Source organism: Argopecten irradians, chromosome 9 (genome assembly GCF_041381155.1).
Source record: "Argopecten irradians isolate NY chromosome 9, Ai_NY, whole genome shotgun sequence".
In the NCBI taxonomy this organism is placed as follows: domain Eukaryota; kingdom Metazoa; phylum Mollusca; class Bivalvia; order Pectinida; family Pectinidae; genus Argopecten; species Argopecten irradians.
In genome coordinates, this window is record NC_091142.1 from 31,284,084 (window position 1) to 31,303,247 (window position 19,164).

General features: G+C 35.0%; 2 protein-coding genes and 1 long non-coding RNA gene across 3 annotated transcripts; 2 read left to right on the forward strand and 1 right to left on the reverse strand.

Moving 5' to 3' along the window:
* Positions 1-11: 11 nt before the first annotated feature.
* LOC138332070 (uncharacterized) lies at positions 12-1,567 on the reverse strand. Its single transcript, XR_011209762.1, has 3 exons — positions 1,502-1,567; positions 747-794; positions 12-100 (listed from the first exon to the last, which is right to left on the reverse strand). It is a non-coding gene; the product is annotated as an uncharacterized lncRNA (long non-coding RNA).
* LOC138332069 (thrombin inhibitor rhodniin-like) lies at positions 1,502-8,530 on the forward strand. The gene is made up of 4 exons (XM_069280018.1): positions 1,502-1,637; positions 2,355-2,478; positions 2,876-3,082; positions 8,408-8,530. Exons 1-4 carry the CDS (start codon positions 1,598-1,600, stop codon positions 8,478-8,480), a joined length of 444 nt encoding a protein of 147 aa, XP_069136119.1. The 5' UTR covers positions 1,502-1,597; the 3' UTR covers positions 8,481-8,530.
* A 1,853-nt stretch (positions 8,531-10,383) lies between these two features.
* LOC138332074 (sodium/calcium exchanger regulatory protein 1-like) lies at positions 10,384-17,850 on the forward strand. The gene is made up of 4 exons (XM_069280022.1): positions 10,384-10,470; positions 13,945-14,117; positions 15,108-15,206; positions 16,673-17,850. The coding sequence occupies exons 1-4, from the start codon at positions 10,422-10,424 to the stop codon at positions 16,826-16,828; spliced, it is 477 nt and encodes a 158-aa protein (XP_069136123.1). The 5' UTR covers positions 10,384-10,421; the 3' UTR covers positions 16,829-17,850.
* The last annotated feature ends 1,314 nt before the right edge of the window (positions 17,851-19,164 follow it).

A 19,164-nucleotide genomic window follows, 5' to 3' on the forward strand; every position in this document is an offset into this window, starting at 1 on the left:
ACCCTCAAATCGCCTTTTGTCTGACAGCTGACCTGGGCGATGAATCGACAGTATGGCGTGCTATTGGACTGACAGCTACAGACGGCGGCCAACAGTGTGACTAAAACACAGACATCAGTGGATCAACAGATCAATTGAGGAACTGGAATGTAGGCATTAAATAATTCTACAATCTAATACTGCCATAGTACCGTAATCGCACCGTTAACGTAATGCCTTAGCATATTGTTGTTTGACGATATAGCTGTACACTTACGCTTAAGGAACATCTACGCTTAAACCGGCCTGCATTTCTGATTAAGTTGGGCTATGTTTATGAGCGGTTCATTGGTTACCGTTTTCGATGTTAGTTTAAAAACAAAGGAAGGAAAATCCAATAAGTATGCATCCTATACCCTTATAGCAGGGCCCTCTTAGCCAATCACATGGCCACACAACAATCTTAAACTAATATTTAAGACCCTTTAAGTAAGAAATGGGATTACGGACCTGATACCGTTGTGTAGTGGGCCGTATTCAATTTGATGTTTAATTAACTTAAAATCTTAACTTGCGACAAATTGAACGGCTTTGTAGTACATGTGTGTACATGAACGTGTGCGGCGCTAGACAGATTAGCCCAAAAACGCTTATGTGTTACATTAGTCCGAAAAAGTCCGAAACATGTTAGCATGTGGAAAAAAAACACATTTTGTTTTCTCTCATTTACCTTTAATGAAGTAGACTAGAAGGTGTATTATACATACCCATAGTCAAAGTAACGCAGTATCTGGTCATGTTCTAGCTTCAATCTTCTACAAAATGTGAACCGGAAAATAAATTACATACACATTGTTGTAATAATTAATTATAAAATTAACTAGAATACTAGATAATGTTGATAATTGAAAAGTATATCATGATGTTAGCTTGGTTGATATACAGTTTTATAGCTGTGTCATTTAGTCGAGTGTCATATCTCTCACTATTCAAATAGGGATTTGTGTCATTTAGTCTAGTTTCATATCTCTCACTATTCAAATAGGGATTTTCGGGTATTTGCTTCCTATTTTCGTTCTGCAAACATGTTTCATGTTTTAAATATGCTATTTATAGGGTATGTACATGTATAGGCTATTTATGGGTTTATTTGTTTTTATGTTATTTACCATTTTTTTTTTGATAACTTTTAGTATAAGTAATCAGCGATTATGTAGCTATTATGTAAGTATTTGGGCTTGAAGTCATGCTGAGAACGAACATAATATTTCAATAAATGGAACAAAACGTCGAATTACATGAAACATTTAACAATGAACACTAAGCTAAACCATGTTAGTATATTCTAACATACACAACACTAGTTCTGGTATTTTCTAGTTGTAATATTTACCACTATTTAGCTTCGTTATTCATCAACTATCGCATGTAAATCAGAGCTATTTATGAAGTCATTATTATATAACATATTGACCTCATGGCTGTGTATCTTATAATTGTCCTTTAAGACGTGCTTACTTACCGATAAGGTTGTGTACTGACTTCATGACTGTGGTTATCACTACCTAGCTGGTCAGTGATAAGGAACGTCTGGTCCGTCCACACCGCCACAGACACCATGAAAGGTCCAATAGTATTCCTGCTTGTTGTACTATCTAGTGAGTTAACCATCTAATACTTTAGATTGATATGATTATAAAAAGAGGAACTTACATGATGACCTTTGTAAAATGTATAACCTGATATTGATAATTCGTTATGCCAAGAGTCTTACGTAATTATCTAGTGAGTTTTACAACCAAATATTTTAGATTAATACGATTATAGTTAAATGAACTTACATGATTTTCTTTTTAAAATGTATTACCCGATATATGCTAAGAGTTTTGCGTAATTATCTAATGAGATAACCATCAAATACCTAGATTAATATGATTATAAATAGAGGAACTTACATGTTTTTCTTTGTAAAATGTATTATCCGATATCATGTATCGATATGCCTAGAGTTTTACGTAATTATGTAGTGAGCTTCACCATGAAATGCGTCATCGTTAGATTGAAATATTTCGTTTTTAAATGAATAAGATTATAGATAGAGGATCGTACATGATTGGCTTGTATTATGTATTACACGTAATCAATCATTTGATATGCCAAAAACTATTAATATTTATTTATAATTTGTTTCCCAAATTTAAAAGAACATCTGAATAGAGACGACACAAGGATTAGTAAACAATATAGGTACAATGTTTCGTAGTGAGATATATTTTATATTTATTTTTTCTTGTTTCGTAGTTAACTTGTTGATATATATATGATTTTCTATACGTCCCAGGTTGTTTATAATGAAATGTATGATATGTCCTCAGTGATTGCCATAGATGGGCGCCAGAGAAGACTGAGTTGGTATTGTTCCAGTATAAGACATAGAGCCTGTTATCCCTACGGGGAGAACCTATTGTGTGGCTCTGACAATTATACATACTACAACAAGTAAGTACAACCGGATGTAGCCTAACTTTTACCGGAAGTATTCGGAACCATACATGTACGTGTAGGCCAACTCGTCGAAGACCTAGAGGATCCACCAGCTGATAGACGGAAGAGTTTCCACAGCTAATCGAGTTGATCTCTGCATTAATCATACATGAGTTGAGGAAATTTTGTAAGGATTGTCTCAAATGAAATCCGTTACCATGTCGACATAGAAATTTCATTTACGATTTTAGTGATTTTTTTATATAAGAATGTCAAACGCATTGTACTGTCAAAAGTTTAATAACAATTTATTAAAAAGATTTTAAAAATGCCTAAACTTTGCAAGTTAAGCAAATGCAACCTTAAATTATCGGACATCTTGTATATAGATTTCTATATAAAATAATTTCAGGTGCGATTTCTCCAAGTCTCACTGTATGGACACTCATTTACACGTGGCTCACGAAGGTTCGTGTAATGGTGAGAGTCACCTGGGTAGTAACCTGACCCAGGGGGAGCTGTTACTCCTACAGTTTATGTGTGACGACATCACAGGACACAGGTGTGATGAGAACTTCGACGCAGTGTGTGGCTCCAACGGCGTCTCCTACTTCAACGAGTAAGTCAGTCCATGGTACCATCTCTCTGTTTCAAACATCTACTGGTTTCTCAATGTTTAAAGCAGGGTTTTAACGTACTTAAGGAAGGATACAAGCATTGTTCATTCTACCCCATTGCATAATCGTCAAAGACGACTGAATTTGAAATCTTAATTTCATGACTTCCTAAATCACAATACTTTCATTTCACAACTATTTGTCAATGATAGTTTGAGATCGATTCATTTTAACTGTTTACTATAACCACCAAAAACTCCTGTTCCCGCCCCAGAGAAATGTTCTGAAAACTTACATATATAGATATAAATATTACACATTGTCTGAGTCGTGTTCGCAATCTGGCGGTTGGGAACGTCATTTTACTTGGATTTCAATTTCTGGGTAGATTACATGTATTAAAGATAGATGCAGTTCATTGTTTGAACAGGTGTGAGGGTGACCAAATGAAACTACTGTAAATAACTTTATTTTTGCATTATACAAAATATGAAAATGCGAATAATTGTTTACACATTTTACATGAATTCGTGATTGGAAGTGTGATCGCGAACTTATATATACCTGAATATGGTGATGAAGATGCGCAATATTGTATACGTGAAAATGCATGGGTTTACAATAAATGTGAAGGGTAATGTTTCCGTACAAATTCGTGAAATTATAGTTTTATGTAAATATGTGATTGATTTCTCAGGTTATCGGAAGTATTAGGTCTTCGTTTTGAGTGAATTTGATTCATGAGCACCAACTAAAACAAATAATAGTGATGGTCTATTTACAATATTCTATACGCTGCATCTGTTTCTTACAAGAGTAGGTAAATTTAACATTAGTCATGATCATTTTAATACATTTAATCAATTTTATATTTTGACTTTCAATATTGTATTCATTTGATACTTAAAATTTTAATATTTATTTTCATTTTATATTTAGTATGCCATTTTTTTTTTACATATTTTTACATTTAGAATCTTAATATTTGTACTTCATTTTGTATTTATGATTTCAATATTGTATTCATTTTATATTTAGAATTTTGATGTTTGTATTCATGATATTTGCTCCACCGCCGACAGAGCGTAAATGATATTCATCATTTGAACAAAAAATGGTATTTAATCGTGAATATACATGCCTAATCGACACAAAAAATAACATAAAATAATTCATTTCGCCTTTGGTGCATGCGCAATCATTACTTCATTCCATATAAGATATAGTGCCACGGAATTTTTTCGGGATGCAATTAATTATTTTTCGTATATTTAACTTTAAGTAAAATTAGAAGCTCTAACTTTTCAATGGTGGTAATAGTGTAAAGTAAGTAACTTTTGTAACTGAAGAAAAATACTAAATCGTCTGCTCCTGTTTTTGATAGTGAAAAAATACCATTTGTCAGCGGTGGAGCATCTTTAACATTAAATTTTGTATTCATGTTATATTAAGGATTTTAATACTGTATTTGTATTTATTTTATGTTCAAATTTTTTTAAATAGTTGATGTTCAAACAGTGTAAAGTAATGCTGACCCCTCTGTCAATAATGATGGCTCGTTGAGTACGTGTGGAGTTTGAGAGTCTGCTGTATGTCTGTTTTTGTATGTTATACTATAGAACTATAAAAGACTTTAAAAATAGCGCACGATGCTTATCTTTACCAATTTCATGAACAATGCATACAAATGTACATCAAAAACATCGTGAAGAAGTAAACTCATAGTCAAAAATCCCCACGAGATAAAAAGATTTCACAATGTCAAATTTGTACGCAAGCTAACATACTTGTAAATTCTACATGAAATAATAGGATTGTATAATACTTGAGCTCTGTACGTATAGGATTGTTCTCTGTGTCAAAAAGTAACTCGAATTATACCATTGTTTGATTTCATATAGCCTGTAAACTAACGTGCTCGAATCGTTAGGAACGAACGAGACTGCTATAAATACCTCCATTGAATCTTGATCTTGAAAATTCCATCATTAATTTTAACCCTCAGAGTAAGTGTATATGTGTATTATTGATAGTGACATTATATTACAGAAAAAAGCCGAGACACTAACAGACCATTAATTTCGGGGAATAAAATAACGTCAGAAATATCATAGGATACACAAAAGCACATAGACCTCAACTGAGATTGTCAAAATCAATATTTGGTTTTTTCAATACCGACTAAAATATCCCGAAAAGTATCATCATTTACCGCAAAGATAACGGCAGTTAGAGTCAGAAAAAAACCTGGCATGGACCCAATTCTGTAATAATATGGGACTTCAGACTACTTGTATATCCTTCACTCTTCCATTCGAACAAGTTTTACACTTTAATTATTGGATGATATTTGGCTACATCTGTCATTGTTGGTGTTATATGGATAACAGTCTAGAGTGGGTCATCTTACACAATACTAACGTATAAATGGTATCAATAGGAAACAGTCTCATCCCAGTGGGTGCGTAACAGACGCCCAGAAGTTAAGTTGACAGACACAACACGGCGTATTTACTTCCGTATACAGTTTCCTGGTCCGCCATTACAATCCATGTAAACTAGGGATCGCGACTGTCATATTTGTCATTCATTATTACGTCTTAACTATTAAAGTAAACTTGAAAGCAACAGAAGATAGATTATTTGGTACATTGATGTAGATAAATGAATCGTATAACGGTGCACTGTGGTTGACTGTGTGGCTTTGAAGACTGTCAATATGTGTAATCCGTTACAAAGACGTCCGTTACCATATGTTATCCCTGACTGTGACTGTCAACATATGAAAGTAGATGAACGTTTCTTTTGGAGAATAATAAGTAAAGTAATAATGATGAAACATCACTTAGTACATGTATCAGGAAGTTTTATTTCGCCTAATGTTTTTTATTAACTATGAAACAATATGATACATCCCAAAAACAAAATGTGAAAAATATGTTGCTTTTTTCTGTAATATGGACATTGAGCTGTTATCATGAAAACACAGAAGTAAAATATTAGGCTCAGCGTATTTAGAAGCGTATTATCTGGGCAGATAAAAATGTCATTTTTAACCTCATCAAGGCTTGGCTAAGTTAAATATTAAAGAAGCTTTATACCTAAGTTGATTCCTGTAAACCTGTTTCAGTGTGTTTTATGAGTAATGTGATTCATGTGGAGCCCATCCTGTTAGCTAATCCTAACACCAGTTATTGTTGTGCGATACGCGTTGGTGTTAATACCAGGATCTGTCTATTTAACTTCTCCGTTTTACTCCAAATTACCGGCCCGTCATTACATCAGTATAACCAGTATGACCGAATGATTAAGTGGGTATTTACGGGCACACTATGACACAGAATTCATTGCAGTCCCCTTATTCATCTCTGTCAACGACTCGCAATCTGACCGTCTGTTGATCTCATGTCACGTGAAATATAAGTCACGACAAGTCTTTAATTATGTCTAACACACATTTATGAGAAAATGACACAAAAGAAAACTTTAAATATATATAATATATATGAAAGAGTTTATCATGCGTGCGATATATGTTTTATCTTGAAACTTCTGTGAGCTATTTACAGAGATGAATGCAAGGCCCGGTACGCACACAACGTTTCAAATTAAGAAATTGTCAGTGTGATCTTTGCGAGTCGTCAGAAATATTTGACACATTTCATTTCGCGGCCAGTTTTTTTCACTTTTACCTTCACTTTTTTGGGAGACTGCGGTACATTCACCGTGTCTCCTTATGTTTGTGGAAATATAGTACTATCACACGCTGAACACTTAATATGACATAGAATATGACCTAAAACGTTATTAGTAACCAATCAGTATTCGTTACAAACCAAAACTCATTAGAAAATTAAGATTTGTAGCAGCGTTTCTCTAAAGGGAGTGGGGTGTCTGGTTTGCCAGTCAGTATTATGTGAACGAGTGGGCTGTGCTGTTCGATGGATTTGCCTGTCAATATAATGTGACCGGGTGAACGTGGGCTGTGTCGTACGATGATTTTTGCCAGTGAGTATAATTGTGAACGGGTGGGCTGTGTTGTACGATGATTTTTGCCAGTGAGTATAATTGTGAACGGGTGGGCTGTGCTGTATGATGATTTTTGCCTGTCTGTATAATGTGACCGGGTAGGCTGTGTTGTATGATGATTTTTGCCTGTCTGTATAATGTGACCGGGTAGGCTGTGCTGTATGATGGTTTTTGCCTGTCTGTATAATGTGACCGGGTAGGCTGTGCTGTATGATGGTTTTTGCCTGTCTGTATAATGTGACCGGGTAGGCTGTGCTGTATGATGGTTTTTGCCTGTCTGTATTATGTGACCGGGTAGGCTGTGCTGTATGATGGTTTTTGCCTGTCTGTATAATGTGACCGGGTAGGCTGTGCTGTATGATGTAGCTGTGATGATGTTTTTGCCTGTCTGTATAATGTGACCGGGTAGGCTGTGCTGTATGATGGTTTTTGCCTGTCTATAATGTGACCGGTTGTATGATGGTTTTTGCCTGTCGTATAATGTGACCGGTGGGCTGTGCTGTATGATGGTTTTTGCCTGTCAATATAATGTGACCGGATGGGCTGTGCTGTATGATGGTTTTTGCCTGTCTGTATAATGTGACCGAATAGGCTTTGCTGTATGATGGTTTTTGCCTGTCTGTATAATGTGACCGGGTAGGCTGTGCTGTATGATGGTTTTTGCCTGTCTGTATAATGTGACCGGGTAGGCTGTGCTGTATGATGGTTTTTGCCTGTCTGTATTATGTGACCGGGTAGGCTGTGCTGTATGATGGTTTTTGCCTGTCTGTGTTATGTGACCGGGTAGGCTGTGCTGTATGATGGTTTTTGCCTGTCTGTATAATGTGACCGGGTAGGCTGTGCTGTATGATGGTTTTTGCCTGTCTGTGTTATGTGACCGGGTAGGCTGTGCTGTATGATGGTTTTTGCCTGTCTGTATAATGTGACCGGGTAGGCTGTGCTGTATGATGGTTTTTGACAGTCTGTATAATGTGACCGGGTAGGCTGTGCTGTATGATGGTTTTTGACAGTATATTGCAGTGAGATAACATTATAAAGCAGTAAACAGTTGCCATTATTACAAAAAAGATCACAATATAAACGCACCATTAAAACATGTACAAGCACTGCATAGCATACACAGGAAGATGTCCTTAAAAGCATCCAAATATCGAACGTGTCGAAATCTTATTGTCTCCTTTTACAATACAGTATATAGTGTGCATTCACACGAAATGAAACACTGAAGTTAGTTTAATACTTGAGCCTGATTTCTATTACACTGTGATACTATGACAACTTATTCTGTTTGTTTTAAGGTGTGAATACGAGCAGACGAGATGTATGCACCCAGATCTCACCCTGGCACACCGGGGACCATGTGCGGCTTGAGTGGTCTGCTAGATCTCATGACTCTAACAGAATAAAATATACCAATATGAGCTTGTATTGTGTTTATGGAAATGTCTCAATTTCTCCTCTACGAAATGATATTCTGCTACATCATCGTTTAAAATTTATCGGTCTCAAAAAAAACTTCAAATTGTAAGAATAAGAACGACGTAGCTTGCTAGATGGACTCATTACAACGTAGTATCATGGTTTTATTTTCCGTGACCACAGTTCGATTCTCAGTGCATGTACCGACTAGAGTCGTAATCTACCAGAGTTGTACGACAGGTGTCGGGGATAATGGAGAGAATGAAATCCATTCCAGAACCCGTGAGTCTATTGTTCAGGAGCCTTCGTACTACATGTCGTTTAAGTATATTGAAATGGTTCTTTTTACTTTCAAAATTTCAAAATATCTAAATAATAAAGTAGATGTTTAAAGATGCTATATCGCCGAAAATTTATATTTTTAAAACTGGAAAAGATGAGTTAGTGTTTTCCTTCAGTGAAAAAAGACTTTCTTTACACTTTATTGAAAGGTTCGTACTTAACTTCAGAATCAAGTTATTTTCAAAAAAAAATATTGCATTCCGAAAAAAATCGTTGATACTTTGACTTTCTGATTGGCAGGTTCTTTTTCTTCGTATACTATGAAGAAAAAATCTGATAATGGCACGAAAACCCGACGATGTTGTCATGACGTCACAATAGAGACGTCGACTTTGCGTATTGATTTAGAAACAAATAATCCTTTGGAAAATCAATGGAATCGTACGTTTAAACGTATTTTGTGTTATAAAGTAGTCTGAAAAATTAATTATCAGCATTGATGTCACTAATTTTTAACTTCATCGGGTTATGAAATAAATTTTGTTTGCAAACTTTTGTGAGAATCCGCGATGCTATTCTTTCATACCCCGATGACGTTAAAAATAGTGACAAGACTTTCCGAGGGTTTTGTCATCCCAAAAATAGATTATCCCTTTCTACCTCGTCAACAGAAATATCTGCACTGCCGATGAGGGTAAGAATTCTCTGTCTTACCAAGGACAAGACAGCCTGGACTCGTAGACCATATTCACGTGATAATACGAAAGTTGTAAAACGTCATATGCAAATAAGCATTAACCCGTGCAATCCAATTGAACGTGCTCCAAGCGCATGCTGAACTTTGGAAGTCCCGATGCCTAAACACATTTCGTTGATATTTATCCGACGAAAGACAAATTAAATGGTTTTGATACAATATATGTTAATATTTCTTTGACGTATGATATTTCAAAGCGATTTAAAGATCTCCTAGTTGATACAATTAATAAACAAATATTTGTCGTTTTTGGAATTGCGTACATTTGTTGTTTTAAATATTTTTTTCGGGAAATTATTAGTCATAAATCTCCTCTTCGGGTAGAGATTCCCCTGTCCAACCCTCAAGGTAAGAAAAGATCTTATTTGAAAGTATTTTTCTCTATTAAATATGTTAAATTTAAAAAATAAAATAGATATTTTGTTGGTGCCATGACGTCAAGAGTTGCATGGTTAGGCATGCAATACAGCCTCGGGCGACATGAGTCTATTGCCTGGGAAACCAGTATTACACCCGTAGGTATGAGGGAATAAAACCTTATTTTCACAATCCTCGAATTTCAACGTTTTACAACCGCAGAAAAATAGCAACCACTTTCTAACCGGATCCCGGAACTAGGCCTTCTAATTTAGTCCATATAACACCGAGAGCTCGGGAGGAAGGTTCAATTATACTACTGATCAGTGTGGAGCACATAGCTAATAATAACAACCACTTTCTAACCGGATCCCGGAACTAGGCCCTCTAATTTAGTCCATATAACACCGAGAGCTCGGGAGGAAGGATAACAGAAAGCACACTTGCTGATGGGACTATAAAAAACATGGAGGAAACAAGCACTTGGCTGAGGGGACATGGAAACTGGTGAAGTCGGAAATTTCGAGGAGTATTGTGAATGTTTAGGTACGTTGTATGTATCAGCTTTGTATATTCTTACTTTATCATCACAGCCTGAATTCATGTTGTAATTTATTCATTTAGTTACAAAGACAATGTGGTTTATATTACTACACATTCAAATTTCCTGTGTTTTAGTCAGTGTTTCATGTTTTCACTAAGTAGTAATTTTGGCTCGGATAGTCTGTATGTATGTAGAATTTCTGGGTTACGCGGGACTTTTCTTTTATTTATGAAGCTTGACACTAAAATGTTCAGTAGGTTTATACTATTCGAAAGAGTGGTGGTGTTATAATAATAATGCGGTGGAGCAATGTCCGGGGGAAAAGCATATGGTCAATGATACCGGCTTTGGCAAGCAGAATTTTAAAATTTGAAACTGAATCACATCTTACATCTTTTTATTTTAGTGCTAACTGTAATGTATAGTTAAAAGACCCGAAATACTATTAAATTGGGTATTTAGTCAAAATTATCAATTAGTAATTTATGTCAACTACAAATATGAAGTGGCAAAACCAAAAGACTGTCGTAATCTAGGATATTCACATGTAGTATCTATTCATTTCAGTCAAATGTTTAACGTTGCTTTCTGTTCAAGAATGTGTTTTTTGAAAAGACTCTTACATCAAATAAGACAACGTATTTTATATATACCACAAATGGAATTTGTTTTAGGTATGCCCTGATATATACCACAAATGACTTTTATTTAGGTATCATCCAGGTATGTATATATCTCTACCACAAATGACTTTTTGTTTTAGGTATATCCTGGTATGTACAACAAATGACTTTTAGTTTTAGGTATGGGTATGACAACATATGAGGTATGTTGTACACATACATTTGTTATGTCTGGGTATGTACAACAATTTGGTTTTAGGTATGTCCTGGGTATGTACAACATATGACTTTTGGTTTTAGGTATGTCCTGGGTATGTACAACAAATGACTTTTGGTTTTTAGGTATGTCCTGGGTATGTACAACAAATGACTTTGTTTTAGGTATGTCTGGTAGTAAACATATGATTTTTTAGGTATTCCTGTATGTACAACAAATGACTTTGGTTTTAGGTATGTCCTGGGTATGTACAACAATGACGTTGGTTTTAGGTATGTCCTGGTATGTACAACAAATGACTTTTGGTTTTAGGTATGTCCTGGGTATGTACAACAAATGACTTTGTTTAGGTATTCCTGGTATGTACAACAAATGACTTTTGGTTTTAGGTATGTCCTGGGTATGTACAACAAATGACTTTTGGTTTTAGGTATGTCCTGGGTATGTACAACAAATGACTTTTGGTTTTAGGTATGTCCTGGGTATGTACAACATATGACTTTTGGTTTTAGGTATGTCCTAGGTATGTACAACAAATGACTTTTGGTTTTAGGTATGTCCTGGGTATGTACAACAAATGACTTTTGGTTTTAGGTATGTCCTGGGTATGTACAACATATGACGTTTGGTTTTAGGTATGTCCTGGGTATGTACAACAAATGACGTTTGGTTTTAGGTATGTCCTGGGTATGTACAACAAATGACTTTTGGTTTTAGGTATGTCCTGGGTATGTACAACAAATGACTTTTGGTTTTAGGTATGTCCTGGGTATGTACAACATATGACTTTTTGGTTTTAGGTATGTCCTGGGTATGTACAACAAATGACTTTTGGTTTTAGGTATGTCCTGGGTATGTACAACAAATGACTTTTGGTTTTAGGTATGTCCTGGGTATGTACAACAAATGACTTTTGGTTTTAGGTATGTCCTGGGTATGTACAACAAATGACTTTTGGTTTTAGGTATGTCCTGGGTATGTACAACAAATGACTTTTGGTTTTAGGTATGTCCTGGGTATGTACAACATATGACTTTTTGGTTTTAGGTATGTCCTAGGTATGTACAACAAATGACGTTTGGTTTTAGGTATGTACTGGGTATGTACAAACAAATGACGTTTGGTTTTAGGTATGTACTGGGTATGTACAACAAATGACTTTTGGTTTTAGGTATGTCCTGGGTATGTACAACATATGACGTTTGGTTTTAGGTATGTCCTGGGTATGTACAACATATGACTTTTGGTTTTAGGTATGTCCTGGGTATGTACAACAAATGACTTTTGGTTTTAGGTATGTCCTGGGTATGTACAACAAAATGACTTTTGGTTTTAGGTATGTCCTGGGTATGTACAACAAATGACTTTTGGTTTTAGGTATGTCCTGGGTATGTACAACATATGACGTTTGGTTTTAGGTATGTCCTGGGTATGTACAACAAATGACTTTTGGTTTTAGGTATGTCCTGGGTATGTACAACATATGACGTTTGGTTTTAGGTATGTCCTGGGTATGTACAACAAATGACTTTTGGTTTTAGGTATGTCCTAGGTATGTACAACAAATGACTTTTGGTTTTAGGTATGTCCTGGGTATGTACAACATATGACTTTTGGTTTTAGGTATGTCCTGGGTATGTACAACAAATGACGTTTGGTTTTAGGTATATCCTAGGTATGTACAACAAATGACCTTTAGTTTTAGGTATGTCCTGGGTATGTACAACAAATGACGTTTGGTTTTAGGTATATCCTAGGTATGTACAACAAATGACGTTTGGTTTTAGGTATGTCCTGGGTATGTACAACAAATGACTTTTGGTTTTAGGTATGTCCTGGGTATGTACAACAAATGACTTTTGGTTTTAGGTATATCCTAGGTATGTACAACAAATGACGTTTGGTTTAAGGTATATCCTAGGTATGTACAAGAAATGACCTTTAGTTTTAGGTATGTCCTGGGTATGTACAACAAATGACTTTTGGTTTTAGGTATGTCCTAGGTATGTACAACAAATGACTTTTAGTTTTAGGTATGTCCTGGGTATGTACAACAAATGACTTTTGGTTTTAGGTATGTCCTGGGTATGTACAACAAATGACTTTTGGTTTTAGGTATGTCCTGGGTATGTACAACATATGACTTTTGGTTTTAGGTATGTCCTGGGTATGTACAACAAATGACTTTTGGTTTTAGGTATGTCTGGGTATGTCAACAATGACTTTGGTTTTAGGTATGTCCTGGTATGTACAACAAATGACTTTTGGTTTTAGGTATGTCCTGGTATGTACAACAATGACTTTGGTTTTAGTATGTCCTGGTATGTACAACAAATGACTTTGGTTTTAGGTATTCCTGGGTATGTACAACAATGACTTTTGGTTTTAGGTATGTCCTGGGTATGTACAACATATGACTTTTGGTTTTAGGTATGTCCTGGGTATGTACAACAAATGACTTTTGGTTTTAGGTATGTCCTGGGTATGTACAACAAATGACTTTTGGTTTTAGGTATGTCCTAGGGTATGTACAACAAATGACTTTTGGTTTTAGGTATGTCCTGGGTATGTACAACAAATGACTTTTGGTTTTAGGTATATCCTAGGTATGTACAACAAATGACTTTTGGTTTTAGGTATATCCTGGGTAAAGAGATTACTGAGCCCGTTCGTCTGCCCCTGTCAGACAATCAGTGTTAACGGAGATTGCTGGTCTATACTCACATCTTGTAGAATCAAACAGACGGACATCCAACTGACCGTTGGTCAAGAATGCACGTGGTTGACTTTTGACGGGCGAAAGATTCGAGTAAGTTACTGCAATTTAGCTTAAATCTAATTGACATATGTAGGCCCTTTTGAAGATGTGTGTTGAAATATTCAATAAGAACTGGCATTTTTATTAGATGTTCTCAATAAAATTTTGTATTACATTCCCATTATGTCATTCATCCCTAAAATTCCATATGGACTAGTCCAGTCTTTGATTTAGAAGAGCCCAAATGTGTCTTCAGTGGTAGATGAGTTTAATAGTACTTAATACATTGTACCACTTTCATCCCCTCCTTCTTGGTAAGGTAGGGGGTGTTTTGTCGAGAAAGGTAAATGACAATGGAATATTTACTCATTATTATCCATATTTATTATTAAGGTTTTGTCTATTCATTCCTAGTCTACAGGATTTTGATATAGAAAGCATATTTATTAAAGTATATTTCCAATATTATATAAAACAATTGTTTCTGTAGTGTTCGCTGTAGATATAAATGATATTGTTTTAGAATATGCACAACTCTTGTATTAAAGATGCTTCACGGCCGACAAATGATATTAAACAATATTTATCATTTGGACAGTAATTGATGTTTATATTTCTAATTAATTTTTGTTATTGAAGAAAATTTCGGATTCATCTGCTGCTAATAAATAAAAGTCATCATTGGTTGACGATACAGAACCTTAAAGAAGGACGAATAATCATTCTGATGAATATATACACTGTTTTAAAGTTGTGGACATTTTTTCAATAAAGTCAACCTGGTACCAACTGAATGTTAGAACAATAAAATTTATTTATTGGGATTTTATTATGAAAATTAAGTGAGGCAGACTAAAACCCTCTATATCCATAAGAACAATTTGATACCAACAATTATGAATAACATTCTTTAACTACATTGTTTAACGAATTTTTCAACAACAGAAACAAAAAAAGCTTTCTTTATCACTTAAAATATGTGAGTATAGCTTACGACACAACATAACACTCTGACCTGTCATTCATCTGTAATCATTTCAGACATCAGTTGACCTGGAGGATGGTCGACTTACTCTCCGGCAGTTAGACCCGCCCCATATCAACATCACACGAGAATTCACCAGTAACACCATGGTAATGGTATGTATTCACATTTACACATATCAAGGAAGAAACAATGTTGTATGAGACACGTCGGTGACACAAGTCATGAAACTATTTGTTATAAAGTGACTTAAATGATTTCTACTTACACTGACTGCATACATATTATTTCTAACTTAAAATCACCACTTATGAAATAGATAAAAACAAATCCTCTTGTAGAACAGATAGGGATAATTCTACATTTTGTGTTTCCTTATTTCACTGCTTGATTAAACTGGTCTTGATCCACACTCTGCTGTACGATACAAACTCTAATTTATTTCGTTACATAATAGACATTGTATGTTTGACATCATTATCTAGTTTCAAAAGTATTACTAAACCGGATTTTTGTGAGCTATGCCGAGGTTTTTAGTTTCTGCAAAAAAAAAAAATATTATCATACACCATTTAATAAGAAAAATATAATTCTTCATTTAAGCTTCGATGTCACTATTTTGTTACCTTCATAGGGGTATGAAAGAAACTTTGTTTGCAAACTGTGTGAGTTCTCACAAAAAAATTGCGAACAAAGATGATTTTATAACCCGATGAAGTTTAAATCATCAATGCTTGTAATTAATTTTTCTGACTATAAAACCATAAAACTAAAAACACGTTTAAACGTATGATTCCATTAAATTTCCAATTGATTTTTTTCTAAATCAATACGCAATACGAAGTTAAAAAATAGTGACATCAATGCATATAATTAATTTTTCAGACTACTTGATAACAAGAAATACATGTACGCTTAAACGTACTATTCCATTGATTTTCTAATGAATTATTTATTCTGAAACAATACGCAACATCGACGTCTCTATTGTGACGTCATGATAACGTCGGATTTTCGCACCATTCTTGGATTTATTTATTTTTTTTTTTCTTCACAAGGTATGAAGAAAAAGTATCCGCCAATCAGAAAGTCTTATTTACTATGTAAACAAATGAAAATTAATTATAGTTGTATTAAGGAAACGTATCTGTCAATCAGAAAGTCGGAATTAGTATGAAAACAAATAAAAATAATCATTCAATGATTGTACATTTTATTTCATTACCATGCTGAATCTTCTACTTGTGATAGAGTTCATGTTGTAAACTATGGTACATTTGTATTTCATTTTTACATGTGGTAGAATACATATTGTAAACCACGTTATATTCGGCGCGAGGTACAAATTGACACAAAAATCATTGCATAGACGAAATACAATTTGTAAATAATTATACAAATATATTTAAAATCATTGGTCGCGAATTAATGTATTTTCGAACATGTTTAAAATTAACGAAGAAGGCGTAACAACACCATGGTTTACTCTATCGAGAAGTCTCCCTAATTCTGAGATTAATATTGTAAAGATCAAATATTTCGTTGTAGAATGGAATAGTTCAAAAGAAACACAAGGAGCGGCATTTTATTTAAAACGGTTCGATCTGTTCTATCATTGCAGACACTGGAAGTTCACAATGTCAAGGCCAGACGCATATATAAGAAACAAGACAACACCACATCCCGATGGTCACGGACCCTACTGTTTCTATCCTTCTGCCTATCGACAGCTTCCGTAGCCTGGTATTGGAAGCAATTACGGCTTGCCTGGCTCTGAACGCCGATACATTTATCACATTGTAAATATCATTACATCATCGTATCATCCAGTGCATTTCAACATTCTCTGTGATCTTATCGTGTGTGGATTTTGAGATTATTTGATGACTTGGGACTGACCTAGATATTTATGGGCCGTAATGAATGAAGTAGAGAACGTTATTCCTCCGGAGCACCTGGTCCTACTACATAGAGATATACAGCTAGTATTTATATCTTCCTGTTAAAATCATTTTGATTTCTGATTATTGATTTGTTCTTTTCAATAATCAAACGGGGAAACATTTACACTGGGCTTAAACTATTGACATCGATCAGCAATCCTTGAACGTTGTGACTATAACTACTTGTACAAAAACAAAAGTTTATGTACTGTAAACAATGTTTTTGAAACGGACTTGTTTTCAGAGTGCCTTTAGAGATGAAACATTAGCTTACTTAAGTATATGATTCTATATTTTCTACTACATTTCTCATTTTAAATGGAATTCAAACTTCATAAACGTTATATGATGAAAGATACAGAAAGAAGTAAAGTTGTGTCCACTCCTATACAGAAATATAAAGCTTGCTACCTGTAAACGAGACAATACGTCAACAAAATAAACATCCGCCTGTCACTGTGAGGTCATACGCTAGTGTATATCATTGTCCTAATTTGGCGTCCAGAATACAATAGTTGATACTAAGTGCTATATACTTAAAAGTATCCGTTTAGAGGTTACGACATAGATCTGGGGTGCCTGATGGGCACACTTCACCACAGGGTGATGACCAGCTTCCTCTCTCAAGTGGTGAACACGGAATTTCCGTGTCAGATAAACTCTCAATGAACTGCATTTATATAAGCATGCCAAATGTATACCATGTGTTTTAGTAGTTTCCTGGTAGGCTGGTGTGTTCATTTTGGATCTCCTTGCGATAGTGGAGCTCTTGACTATCTCACTGAAACTTGGGGATGTTGCCAAAGAAACCGAACAGCATATCTCATTAAAACACGTTATACTGACCACGGACGAATCTATTGTCTTACTACCTTTTCGACGAACTGTGAGCAGGAGCGTTATATATACACTCCCTAATTGTCCAAAAATATGAAAATGAAAACAATACATAACCAATACGAATAAACCATTTATGATAATATAGTATTAACATCATCATGTAAACATATTAATCCACAAAACCACGCAAATGTTCGACAAACAAAGATTTCTAAACATCTACCAAGACACTACGTACGATCATACAGTCTGGAGCTTTGGTTTGACACCACACAGGAACGTCTATGTCACTTCCGGCAGTCTGATGGCAGTATCAACGAAACGACAATAAAACCAACAAGAACTTTTATCACATAGAGAAATATAAATATACAAAGTAGGAGCATTTAACCGATTATGAACTTCCTCATCGTCCAAACATTAATTAATTACCTATATCAAATGGCATCTGTCACGAAAGATATTATTGTAACTTGTTTAAATTGCAGATACTCATCACAGAACAATTCCGCCATTATAAAATCACTGGGGCCGTAATAAAACAATGCATCGTGTATCAGAAAAACATTTTATACATTAGCAAAGCTTGATTCAGCGCTTTGATATTACTTACTTTACATAAATGTTGATATTAATTGTTTTTGTTATTTTACCATTAAAGCTAATTCATGATTTAATATTAAAGAGACCATGGGACATTAGGGAAAACATTTCCCGGTGTAATATCTCGGGAAACTTTGTGATTTTAATGTCACGGAAGGTGTATGAGGTAAGGTGATCGTAGTACCCTTGAAGGACCAATATTCGTCAGGGTAATTAAATCCTCTCGGATATCAACAAACCAGCAAGAAATAAAATATACTAGTTTTATCATCACAAATATATAACATTTTGCCTTATAATTACTTGTACAACAAGTTGTTTATCAATTCGTTATCTGTCTATCGCAATGCGAAGATTTCTAACCGCCGGTCGCTGGATGATGGCCGACCCAATAGGGACCTAATTTCGTCAGGGGGGGGGCTGTTACGCTTATTACGAAAATCGAGATCATTCCAGATAAATGATGAGCAGCAGGCGCTTGTGAGTTCGTGTTGTAGCTGAAAATTTTTTGTAGTTACATCGATTTTAAATCTTTAAACCTATTTGTCATTGAAAGTGGCCAACACCTCTATTTACATAGAATAACGGTATCTTTTCAACAGTACCGCACCAAAAATTTCGGGCAAGTTGAATCGCCAAAATAATTTGTAATAACCTTAAAATCTGGGCTATGAATCACATGATCAGACACGTGACTTCCGGTACTTTGTTGACATACTGCTGATCA

Excerpts from the sequence above, each read along its gene's own strand:
- LOC138332074 (XM_069280022.1), top strand. The coding sequence starts at position 10,422 with ATGGAAACTGGTGAAGTCGGAAATTTCGAGGAGTATTGTGAATGTTTA. Across the intron at positions 10,471-13,944 it reads GGAGTATTGTGAATGTTTAG|GTATATCCTGGGTAAAGAGA; the intron begins GTACGTTGTATG and ends TTTTGGTTTTAG. Across the intron at positions 15,207-16,672 it reads CCAGTAACACCATGGTAATG|ACACTGGAAGTTCACAATGT; the intron begins GTATGTATTCAC and ends CTATCATTGCAG.
- LOC138332069 (XM_069280018.1), top strand. The coding sequence starts at position 1,598 with ATGAAAGGTCCAATAGTATTCCTGCTTGTTGTACTATCTA. Across the intron at positions 1,638-2,354 it reads CCTGCTTGTTGTACTATCTA|TGATTGCCATAGATGGGCGC; the intron begins GTGAGTTAACCA and ends ATATGTCCTCAG. Across the intron at positions 3,083-8,407 it reads GGCGTCTCCTACTTCAACGA|GTGTGAATACGAGCAGACGA; the intron begins GTAAGTCAGTCC and ends GTTTGTTTTAAG.